At 39.0% G+C, this 13,289-nt stretch overlaps 1 protein-coding gene across 2 annotated transcripts in view; it reads right to left on the reverse strand.

Moving 5' to 3' along the window:
* SPNS2 (sphingolipid transporter 2) overlaps window positions 1–13,289 on the reverse strand; it is a 162,167-nt gene that overhangs the window by 15,792 nt on the left and 133,086 nt on the right. Inside the window, exons 9-12 of one of the 2 annotated variants that reach the window (XM_040336708.1) lie at window positions 10,425–10,490; window positions 5,266–5,364; window positions 3,995–4,158; window positions 1,913–1,985 (exon numbers count right to left, since the gene is read on the reverse strand). In XM_040336708.1, coding sequence (XP_040192642.1) covers window positions 1,919–1,985; window positions 3,995–4,158; window positions 5,266–5,364; window positions 10,425–10,490 — 396 coding nt within the window. In that variant the 3' untranslated portion in view covers window positions 1,913–1,918. The remainder of the gene's footprint in view (window positions 1–1,912; window positions 1,986–3,994; window positions 4,159–5,265; window positions 5,365–10,424; window positions 10,491–13,289) is intronic. The other variant, XM_040336709.1, reaches the window with a different exon arrangement.

The raw sequence follows: 13,289 nt of genomic DNA on the forward strand, positions 1-13,289 counted from the left end.
TTCTCTGAGATTTTCTGACAGTGAGAGCAGTTTATTTTAACTTCTCATCCGCCTATTCTTTCTCAGAAAGACGTATTTTTTAGATAGGATTCCCTTACAATAAAGTAATTATTTCTGCCAGCCAGTTCTCGGAATTACAGGATGTTAAGTGTAAAACACCTGAGTGGGTTATTTAATGATATACTGTTATCAAAAGCATCTTTAAGTGTGGGTAGGTCACGTCTGCATTGTTATATTAAGAGTCTAATACTGTGATTTCTAAGATTTCCAATTAAACAGTGTGTAAGGACACATCACTGTGTCACGACTCTAGGCAGCACAAGTCAAAATAATTCTAGGAAACAAAGACATTTCTTAAAGGAAAGCTTTACTTAGAAAGCATGGAGGCAGCCATTGCAACATCTCCATCTGAAAATAGTTATACTGAATGAATTGCCTTAGTACTTTCTGTGTCCCTAACTTGGACCAAATATGCAGATTAGGAGTTCAGACTTTACTCTAAGGTCAGAACTCCACGGGCCGGATTCACGTACAGCCGCATAAAATTGTGCGGGCGTAACGTATCTGATTTACGTTACGCCTCCGCAACTTACACGGGCAAGTGCTGTATTCTCAAAGCACTTGCTCCGTAAGTGTAGCGTAAATCGGCCGGCGTAAGCCCGCCTAATTCAAATTTGGATCAGGGGGGCGTGTTTTATGTAAAACTACTGTGACCCGTCGTGATTGACGTTTTTGCGGAACGGCGCATGCGCCGTCCGTGGAATTTCCCAGTGTGCATTGCTCCAAAGTACGCCGCAAGGACGTCATTGGTTTAGACGTAAACGTAAATGACGTCCAGCCCCATTCACGGACGACTTACGCAAACGACGTAACTTTTTTAAATTTCGACGCGGGAACGACGGCCATACTTAACATTGTTATGCCGCACTTATGCCTCATATAGCCGGGGCAATTATACGCCAGGAATAGCCTAACGTAAACGTCGTAACTTTACTGCGTCGGCCGCGCGTACGTTCGGAAATTTGCGTATCTAGCTAATTTGCATACTCGACGCGGAAATTCGACGGAAGCGCCACCTAGCGGTAAAAAAAAATGCAGTTAAGATCCGACGTCGTAAGAGACGCCTGTCGGATCTAATGGATATCTATGCGTAACTGATTCTAAGAATCAGGCACATAGATACAACGGGTAAAATGCTGCATTTGAGGTAACACAACACAGGTCAAACACAACTTCTGAACTGTCATTTATAGTAATGAAGTCAGTTGCAATCTGACGTGTGTTTCAAATGCATATCAAACTCTGTAGATCAATGCTGTGAACAAAAGCCCATACAGTTGCAGGCTTGGTAAAGATTGCATAGTTAGGCTGCCCATCTATACACTGATGAAATTTCAGCCTGTTGATTGAAAAATAGAAGGGTCCAGGCATAAAACTGTTCACTGAACAGCTCCTGCACCCCAATTCATTCCCACCCATATTCTAAATACCCAGTTTAGAATATAATAGCCGCAGTGGGAGATTCGACCATCTGTGCTGTTTACCATCGGCGGAGGAGTCTTTTTCTGTTCAGCTCACAGGTTGACCAAAAGAAACCTATGGGTGTAATGCCAGCTTTTGGTTTGGTTTTACATCAGACAGTAACATGACATTAAATTACACATATAGTTAATATGTACTGGTCCAGGTTATCTGCAATATTAACCTAATTGTAACATTTTTGTATAGGCTTATTGGAGGATTACAGGTCAGAGAGTAAGCCCTTTATTTTGTGTATGGTTCTGTAAATCTTAATAAATACTCTTTTGCATAAACCAACCTGCATTTAGTATTTAGAGGTTCTTTAAGATGTGTCTGCACATGAGATCCAATAAAACAAACGAAAAAAAAACACAAAAAAAATGGAACCAACCTAAAGCTACAAGATGGAAGCTTCTTCTGAGTCACTACAGCTGCCAACAGTGAAGGAATCTGAGCAAGGCTCTCTAGTGGGAAGAAAATGCACCCTTTAATGTAGGACACAAACTATTTTAAGCAGAATTACCAGACTAACTATTACAAGACAAGGGAACATTTAATTATTTGTCACTGCTTTTGTTTGCCTGTTAGAGTGTCATTAAAGCAGAAGCTAGGTTCTGTTCTAAGCATTCAGCTGTCTGCATGCTCACAGTGTACTGTAACTGGATGAATTACATATACAGGCTTCATTCATACTGTAAAATGCAATGAAAAAATACAGTAATTCATAGCAACCATCTTCCAGTATTATGATTAATAAAAGGGGAAAAGCCATTTTGTTTGCTATGGGGTATGAAATGGCAATTAAGTAAGCTGAATAGCACTCATTACCTCTCCTACCAACCTGCCCCCTCAGAAGAATCACAAATTGATGAGGTTTATGTTACGTAGGTGGTAAATGCAAAGGAATATTACATGTGTTATATGAAAACAGACATATGTTGGGTTATATACAAGTTTGATTTGAAATATATGAAAATCAAGCTACATATTACAAGATATCCCTGGAGCCACATATTAAACCAGCATACAAAAAATCTGGGCAAGGATAGCTACAGTATATACGGTATTTCATTGAACAACTAGAACAATTGTCAACTACTGTTGAACCCTATCAGCTGCTCCAAACCTGTCTGTTACTGAACAACTGCCTAATACATTACACCTTCAACATTCTCTGTGATGGGATAGAAAATGGACTGCATTAACTGGACTGGAGGCGAATGTTCAGGCTGCTACAACTTTTATAACAATAAATGAACATCTATCTACATCTTTCAGGTTTAACTCACTTTTATTATGTCTTTAAAATATTTTCTACTATGCCCAAACAGTAAACCATAGCGATGTCCTCCCAACAAACTCTCTTATACTGGGACATAGGCTTTACAGTTTTCTACATCCATATTTAGAATTCACCATCACAGCATTTCTAAGGGCACAATTGTAACCATTGACGTACCAATCAAATTAGTTATTTCTGCAACCAAAGTGGTTCATTTACTATACTCATAAAGACTGTTCACTTTGCAAATGAATTTCCCCTTAGCTTAGAGGCAAAGCTCTGCTGGCTTCTAGTATCTAATCATTTGTCAGTAGTGTAATTTTTTTTTTCTTCTGTTAGTAAAAAGTTAGGCCCTTCCTAAGATTAACACAAACTATTTTAGATATACTGTAATAATGATGAGTGATGAGGTTAATTGGATTAATAAAGAACATTCATCAAAAGAGGTTAGGCAAAGAGTCCTGCAATCACAGATGGTGCAAGTACTTACTGTGGTAATGCAATTCAATATAGCCACATTTTCATACTTATAAACAACTCAAGATACTAGTGTATTAGGATGCAATAATAATAATAATAATAAAGGTGATGATAATAATAATAATAATAATAATAATTGCAACTAATAGCAAATGATAATAATATTCAATTCCCACTGTTTTACAAATGACTTAGAAGACTGAATGTATCCAAGAAAATTTACTCACTCACAGGGCACCAGAATATGTGTAATTAGTGTTTGTGCCATATGTCACCTGCAGCATCAATGATGATACCCCAGAGAGAACAGACATGAATTGAGTATCTGAAATTTAACTTATCATTTTAAATTTAATATATTTACCTATTAAATTCTGATGTCTGCCAAGTATTGATTTGTTTGCAATGAATTAGACAATTTAAAACAGTTTGGAATATAAAAACCAACCAATAATGGTTGTGAAAACTGTCTTTGATCCTTTGCTTTAAAACCTGTCTGTAAATATCAGTCATAAACAAATAATGATTAATGAATAAGGTTTAGGTTAATTCACACCCAAATTCCCACCTACGCCAACAGAAGTGAATTTAAAGGATGTCTTCTTTCTGAATTCTGGTAAGGAGCTGCAAGTGTATCCTTTACCAGCAGAATTATGTTTCCCAACAAGCAATTTAATGCAAAGAAAAACATGAAAAGGTGGATCAACTTACTGTTGTTCAGCTTTGGCAAGGTCTTCCAAAAAGTAAAGTGCTGTAGCTAGGAAAAACATTCCCCCCAAAACCACCACGAATGGGCAGAGCATCAGTGCATAGCCGAGACTCAGGAACTCCCAAAGTGGAGTCTTATTGGTGCTCTCCTGGATCAGATCTGAGATCTATGAATCAAAAACAAAGGGAAAGTAAACAGATTGCTCCTGCCTTGTGGAATGAAACAATTCCCTTTTACATAAAAGGAAAGCAACATTATACTAACTGCATATTTATCACATGCACTAGGGATAAGGGAGGAAAACTTAGTTTAGTTAAATGAGACTCGGATGCGAACAGCTGCAAACACATTGGGCCATTTGTAAACACACAGAAGGTGATTTGTAGGTATTCATGTCTGCACTCAGGTGTGTAAAACTGCCTTAGAATAAAATGATTCTTACACAAAAGGAAAAACAGGAATCCATTTATTTTTATGAAGAATACATACAGTAGTCAAGAATTCTATAAAGGATTCATTTTGTCCTACATTAGTTTATCTCCACATTTAGCAAAGTCTGATGATCCCACCAAATCACTGCAATGACTTCTGGAAGTAGAACCATTAGCATAATTCATCAAGCTGCAACTGTGAAATGGCCTTGTAGTGGTGAAAAGAATGAGCAAGCTGAGCCAGACAGACACACTGGGAGCAGTTCAGTATAATACTCAGAAGACTCTTTATTGTTAGGGCTCATATGCTTTGTAAATATAAAGAAAGCAATGTGTGTATGCACATTACATTTACAGTAGTATTTAAAAACAAAAGCGCATAATTGGATAATGGTTCCAATAGTACCCAGTAGATGTTACTGTTCTTTTTCCACAATAGTCTATAAAATAGACCATAATGTCTAAGCAAAGATTTTTTGGATGTGAAGATATGGCAGCAATAACACTGCAGAGGATTCCACAGAACTTAGAATGAGGTAAATGCAACTATAAATAATGAGATGGTAGTTGGAAGATATGATTACTTGCTAGGCATATTTAAAAAGCCTTTAACACCATGCAAGTTTATGCATGGATTTAAGCTTTAGCTTTAGTTTAGCCAGCTATAAAGCCTTATTGTCTACACAAATGTGTATAGGATTATTCCATGTTTTTTTTTTCTTCTGGGGAGTCTGCATAAAAGTTCATTTATGGAAAGATCTGCATTCAGATCTTTCAAACTCAATCCCATATCTATCATCAGAAGTAACTTATTTTGCTAGGCGTTATCACTTTCTACTTACAAATCCAATAAGGTATGGACTGCCAGCGTCTCCGAGGAGGTGAGATGTAAAGCTCTGCAAGGCCACAGCAGTTGCACGACGTGTTGGAATAACTACATACTGCACAAAATACAAAGAAGATAATTATACAGAACATCATTAAAAAATATTAATGAAAATAATAGTTACTATTTTTCCCATTGTTTTATATTGCTTTATTTTTTAATAAGAAATATTTGTATATACTATAGATGCTAGCTTGAATTAAGTGGGGAATGATCTATACATGCGCACACCTAGATTGATAAATGGATAGACTGGCTATTAATTAAAGGTACTGAAACACATAAATGTCATTGACTTGACAAAATAGTACACTGTATATTAGTTAGGCTGCTTTCACACTGAGGCGCTTTGCAGGCGCTATTGTGCTAAAAATAGCGCCTGCAATGCGCCCTGAAAGAGCTGCTCCTTTCTATCCAGTGTGAAAGCCTGAGGGCTTTCACACTGGAGCGTTGTGCTGGTGGGACGCTAAAAAATGTCCTGCCAGCCGCATCTTTGAGGCGCGGTATGAGCCCATTAAAATCAATGGGGTAGCGCCTCCAAACCGCCCGCAAAACCCTGCAAAGCTTTTTCTGCAAACACGACAAACACGGTGGTAAAACGCCGCTAGAAATAGCGGCGCTTTACCGCCAGCGCACCAAGCGCCTCAGTGTAAAAGTACCCTTAAGCTGTGGAAAAGATACATGGTTCATTCCTACTGCACAGATACACTGTGTCCTCAGGGGACAATATATATTGAAGCCTAACTTGGTAAAACCTCCCCTGCAGCAATGATCATGTGACTAAATGCCTAAGCCTCATGCACACTGGACGTTATAAAAAAAGCCAGCAACATTAGTTGTAGGAAGCTGTAGCTGTATAGTGAGTTTTTCAGCATTTTTGCACTAGCATTTTTTAGCTCCTTTTAGCAAAACTATACTCTCATAAAAGCATATGGCTCAAAAATGCTGATAGACGCAGAATAGATGCGTTTTCAGCGTTTTTTAAGTTGTTTTCAGCTTTTTTCATAATTAGGGCCCTTTCACACGTACGTACGGACAAACGGTCCGTTTATTACAAGTCCGTTTACGGACTTGTAATGTATCCCTATGGGATTGCAGACATTAGCGGATGATGCATCCGCTAACGCCCGCAACCATCTGCTTCCGCAAAGAACCGCTATTTTTCTTCCGTCCGGCGGAACGGATCGGATAAATACGGACACACGGTCCGTATTCATCCGATTCCCCATAGGGGAGAGCTGAGGAGAGACAGGGCGGTCTCTGCACTGTGTGCGGGGACTGCCCTGTCCGCCGACAGCTCAGCGGGGATTTACGGAGGAATCCCCGCTGAGCCAAACGGGCTAACGGAGCGGATTAATATGGATCCGCTCCGTGTGAAAGAGCCCTTAGAGCTGTTTTACAGCTGAAAAACTCCTCTCAAAACCTACTAGTTTTGGGTTTTTTTTTCCAGTCAGAAAACGCCCTTGCCAAAAACTACTGATAACAGCCTATGTGTGCATGGACACATAGGATAACATGCTGAAGAGATTATTGGCTGCAGACAAAAACATCTGAAGCCAAAAACAACATCTGTAAAAACATCCAGTGTGCATGAGGCCTATGGGAGCCTGAAACAGCACCTTCTCAAGGGCATACTTCTGCCGCGTACATACGACCGTTTTTCATGTCGAGAAAAATTAAATTTTTTAAATTGGTCATTAAAAACAATCGTGACGTTAAAAATGGCCATTAAAAATTTAGAACATGCTCTAATTTTTTTCGTAGTTTTTCACATCGTCGTTTTTCACGTCGTCGTTTTTTTCACGTCGTGTGTAGGCTTTATTGACCGGAAAAAAAACTTACATGCTCAGAAGCAAGTTATGAGACGGGAGCGCTCGTTCTGGTATGGAGATAGCACATTCATCACGCTGTAACAGATTGAAAAGCACGAAGACTGAAAAGCGCAAATTGTCTCTCACCAAACTTTTACTAACACGAAATTAGCAAAAGCAGCCCAAAGGGTGGCGCCATCCGAATGGAACTTCCCCTAGTGCCGTCGTACATGCTGTACGTCACCGCGCTTTGCTCGAGCATTTTTTTTTAACGATCGTGTGTATGCAAGGCAGGCTTGACAAGAATCACGTCGAGAAAAACATTGTCTTTTCCATGACATTAAAAACAGTCGTGTGTACGCGGCATTACAATTTACACATCCCATAAAGACTGCTAACATTAATGTCAACATTTGAGTATAGATCCACTTTAATAGATGAGTACCTTTATTGACCCTAATCCTAAAGTGGATAGGCATAATGTGTATTCATAAAACTTTATCTCATAGTTTAAAGTACTCCTAACATGGTGTATTAGGCTTCTGGGTAATAACCAATGAATAAGGAGAGCCTGACGAGAATATTATTACTTATCTACAACATTACCCTGAGTGCATGGAGCTAGAGGAAACAACATTGTGCTACTGGCTGACTGGTGATATCTTGACATATCAATAAAGAACACAACATTCAAGGAACTTCCTGTTTAAAAGAAAGTATTCAGGGCTAAAGTGTTTGGTTTACTTTAAAAGGTTCAATAGGAAATTCCTAAAGTTATAGTAGATGATGGTCAAGATTCTTTCATTCCTTAGCGAGGACAAACATAGAGAATAACATTCCAATGTAAGAGGTGGAAATCATTGGAACAATGGACCAGGAATAATCATCTTGATGAGAATCGCAGAAAAATGTGACTAAAGCACAAAAATAAGGCAAGTATCTGATTCACTCTTCAAAACTAAATGGATTAATGCTTAATGACTTATTAATGTGCATGAGAACACATATAAGCACACGTTGTTAATCCATGACTCCGTCATATGATGTCACAGACTTTGATTGGTGATACCTGCAGTTACAGGCATCATTCAGATATCTTCTTTTACAGTCTGTGATTCCCTGTACCGTAAAAACAGTTATAGCGGCTTTTTTAACAGGTGACGGAAGGGGACCCCCCCCCGCCTCCCTCTGGTGCTTTTACTGGCTCGCCCGTGTGATCGGCAAGCCGGAGAAGGAATCAGCCTTTTTATTTCAGGCTTCCCAGCCTAGATGCGAGATGTGGAGACTTATAGACCTCAGATCTAACTGTAAAGAGAACCAGTCATGCCCTATTCCTATTACAAGGGATGTGTACATTCCTTGTAAAAGGAATAAAAGTGATAAAAAAAAGAAAAGGTAAGAAGAAAGTGTCAAAATAGAAAAATAAACAATAAAAAAATAAAAGTGCCCCAGTCCCCACGTGCTCGCTCACAGAAGCAAACGCATATGTAGGTCACACCCACATATGTAAACGGTGTTCAAACCACACATGTGAGGTATTGCCACGATTGTTAGAGTAATAATTCTAATGCTAGACCTTCTCTGTAACTCTAAAACAGGTAACATGTAAACATTTTTAACGACTTCCATACCAGGCACTTTCGCCCCTTCCTGCCCAAGACAATTTTTATCTTTCAGCGTTGTCGCACTTTGAATGACAATTGCGCGGTCATGCTACACTGTACCCAAATAAATTTTCGATAATTTTCTTCCCACAAATAGAGCTTTCTTTTGGTGGTATTTGATCACCTCTGCGGTTTTTCATTTTTGCGCTATAAATGAAAAAAGAGCGACAATTTTGAAAAAAAAAACAGATGGGCGACACTGATAGGCAGGACTGACGGCACTGATAGGCGGCACTGATAGGCAGCACTGATGGGCACTGATAGGTGGCACTGATGCGCGCGCCGACTGTGATATCCTGATCCCGTCATATGATGTCCGGTCAGAATACCACAACCACTTTGCTGCCATCATTCTGCTATATGGCGGGCAGCAAGTGGTTAAAGCTTTGTTTTAAAAAAAAAAACGTTGAAAAATTGCTGTTCAAATGCCGTGCAAGATAAAAAGTTGCAATTACCACCATTTTATTCCATAGGGTCTCTGCTAAAAAAACATATATAATGTTTGGTAGTTCTGGGTAATTTTCTAGCAAAAACATTATGATTTTTACATGTAGGAGAGAAGTGTCAGAATTGGCCTGGTAGGCAAATGGTAATAAGGTTAAGTACATGATCACAAAACTGTTAAAAATAGCTTTAAGATGTGACACAGCAATTACTTAATTGCCACATCCATTGCTGCTATAAATTGCCATATTTCATAATAATTAAAGGAAGTAGAGTGCCAGGGTGGATCATAACAATCAAACAGGTTCCAGCTGTAATTTTTATGGGAAGATTACATAATAAAAATGAGTTATTCAGTGCCGAAAATATGCGAAAATGCTTGCTTGTGTCATTTGTAGCTTATAAATCTATAAGCACTGTTGCTAAATAATACGGTTGATTGGATTAACTCTATCAACAAGGGAATATTAACCATGATTTACTTGACCCAGTTTGATAATCTTGTTATCAACGTATATTACTTATCAAACTAAAATGCATCCAAAAAATTTCAAGAATGAAAGAAAAATATACAGCTGACGCAATAATAAAATGAGAAAAGCGCGGTCGCAAGAATGACAAATCCACTAAAAGCTTTTCATTCATAGTAGCGTTTTTCATCATCAAAAACCAATGATGAAACTCTTAATTGTAGCATCCTGGCTCCATGGAGCAAGGTATGTTGAATTAGAAAGCACCACCTACACTCAAAAAACTGACTGGAGATCCATATTAGGCATTATGCATTAGTCATTCATATAAAGACATAATGAGATTTATGATTAATGGAAAATATATTTCCTATCTCAGTCCCTGATTTCAGTTGCAGTTTAACAATAAAATGCTATACAAATATTATCTAGAGTGGACATATTCCCAGAAGCAATAATTTCTTCTAAAATAGCCTAGTATTAACTGCGAAACGGATTATGGAATAATATAAGGTAATTAAAGAAAAGTTAAATACATGGATTGAATATTCATAAGTCAATTAAATGTATAAGTGTATATAAAAGACATATAGATTTATGATCCACTTATCTCTCAGAATTAGTCTTAAGAATGTATATACAAAACCTTTTATGACTCAAGTGTCACAATTGCACTAATATGGCTACAATCACCTCAAGTATGAATCAAATGTCTAACAGACTCACCATTAACATATCAGCAGTGATGGCCCAGTTGGAGAACAGCAAAGTCTCGCCAGCAAATATACATATCTGGAAAAAGTAAGAGAATGATATATCTATTATAGATAATAGGAAACACTAGAACTTAAACAATTGACTCTGTGGGTCAGCTTGCTCAGTCAAATTGGTTTAAAAGTTCAAAAGGAAAAAAAAAAACGGATATTAAAAGCCTTATATTTTACAGCCACATTCCAGGTAGGTATGCAAAATATATACACCATTTACCCAGTTATGTATTCATTAAAAAACATTGAATTCAATTTTACATGCAACCAACATATGAGTACTTAAATCTGGGATGATGTCTGCCCCCTGTAATCCCTGCTTAATAAGTGGGAGGGAGAGAGGTAGCACTTTAAGCTGGTCAGAGCTCCATTACTTTGTACAGTGCTGTCAGTCTAGCAGAGTCAACATGCTTACATGGGGGGAGAAAACATGTAAGATCCAGGGCCGGTGCTACCACTAGGCAAACCAGGCAGCCGCCTAGTGCACACTGCTGCCTAGGGGTGCCCGGCAATTGGTGTTCCTATTCTCTTCTCTCTGCAACAAGCAACTAAGTCTCTGCATCTGCAGGCAGCCACGCTCCATTCATACATAGTGTCAGAGGTGCAGGACTGTGTCCCAACTCCCGAATGAATGGAAGCAAGTAAACATTCATTGATGGGCACTAGTAGGCTGCATTGATGGGCGCTGGTGAGGCTGCATTTGATGGGTGCTTCATTACAAATGTGAGGTATACATAGGCAGGACAAAGGGGGTGGAGTCAAGAGTGAAGTCATGGGGGGGGGGGGGGGGTGCGACAAAATGAGGTTTCGCCTAGGGCAGTGATGGCGAACCTTGGCACCCCAGATGTTTTGGAACTACATTTCCCATGATGCTCAACTACATTGCAAAGTGCATAAGCATCATGGGAAATGTAGTTCCAAAACATCTGGGGTGCCAAGGTTCGCCATCACTGGCCTAGGGTGTCAACAATCCTTGCACTAGCCCTGGTAAGATCCTTCATTGTCCAGTCACAGGCTGGGGCATAACTGGACCAAGTGTTTGTGATTAAATACTATCTAGTCTGTATGGAAGCCAAGGTTTTTGGCTGTGCTGTTGGAAACTGCAACTGACTGAAGAAAATGAAAAATCTTTGCTGTAAAGAAGTCCACATATATGGTTTTTAACGTGCATATACAAAACCAATTTCAAAAAAGTTGGGATGCTATTTAAAAATCGTCATAAAAACAGAATGCTAAGATTTGAAAATCATATAAACCCATATTTTATTCACAACAGAAAACATATCAAATGTTGATGACATTATATACTGTCGATGGTGATATATTTAAAGTGGAAGTAAACCACAAAAAAAATAAAAATAAAAACCTGCAAGACAATGGCATAATGTGCATCATATACTTGCACATTATAAAAAACTCACCTTAGAACTAAGCCCTTCCAAGGGGCACCCAGTCAGCGCTGAGAGGGCTGACTTTTTCTCTCATCCTTTCTTCCGGGATCCGGGGCTCCGGCGCTATGAGTGGGGGGAGCCACCATGACGTTACTCCCGCGCATGTGCACAGGAACCCTTGGTTCTGGCAAGAAGCTCTGAAGGTCCGGCATAGTATGCTGGACCTTTAGAACACATGCACCGCTGACGTTAGCGGCTGCATTCAGGATGAATATCTTCTAAACAGCGCACATTTAGGAGATATTCATTTTACCTACAGGTAGGCCTTATTATAGGCTTACCTGTAAGAAAAATAACACAGAGGGGGTTACAACCGCTTTAAAATTAAACAAGTTTTATAAAACATTTTAGGTGGTTTATAGCAACTAAACAATGCCAGATACTTGTTTAAGTACCATTTCCTTTTCAACTGAAAAGGAAATGGTACTTAAAAAAGAGGGGAAGCCAATGGGAGGTTATCCAAAGTGACTAAGCTTTTACACTTTCGAAAGAGATGAGTGAGTCAAACTCAGACGAGTATCTGAAGTGAAACTAAGACTGTAGGATTCGGTTTTATCCTCATCCTACACAATCATTGCAAATAGTAAATTTTATCCATTTCACAATCCCAATTTTTCCAGAGAACCCACAGCCACCCCCTGCGGTCATCCGCACCGCCCCAGTCGGTCGGTTGGGTACGAGCCCCATCTATGGTGGGGGCAGCGCTTCCCTCTTGGCGACGGTCTCCTCCCTCCTCCTTATAGGCCAATTGGAACGCTTCTCCTTTCAGCCAATCGGAAAAAGGGTCTTCCTCAATTTTAAGATGCAGCTTTTCATAGATTGATGAACCTCTGCCCATCTTTACTTCTGACTCTCTAAGATGCTCTTTTTATCCCCAATCATGTTACTACCTGTTTCCAGTAAACCTAATGAGTTGCAAAACGTTTCTTCCAGCTCTTCCTTATTAGTACCATCTTTTTGTTGCCCGGTCCCAACTTTTTTTGCTGTCATCACTTTTTTTCTTAAAATGGTACATTTTGTCAATTTAAACATTTGATATGTTTTCTATTTCCTATTGTGAATAAACTATGGGTTTGAGGTTTTCAAATCATTGCATTCTGTTTTATGTGGATTTTACACAGCGCCCCAGCTTTTATTTTTATTGGGGTTGTAGCTGTTTATCTTGAGTTTGACTTTAACAATAGACTAACATGTGTGATTTGGCCAAGCATGTCCCTTGCTACCTATAATACAAAAGACATAACAGGCAAACCCATACAGAATGAATACCATTTCTATCTTTTGCTACTTGAAGGGGAAAGCTATGCATTGAAGATGGTCAGATTGGGAGGGCTTGTGGTTCTTTTGATGTATTAATGTTTGCTTATATGTAC

The sequence above is a fragment of the Rana temporaria genome, chromosome 2, assembly GCF_905171775.1.
Source record: "Rana temporaria chromosome 2, aRanTem1.1, whole genome shotgun sequence".
NCBI lineage: Eukaryota > Metazoa > Chordata > Amphibia > Anura > Ranidae > Rana > Rana temporaria.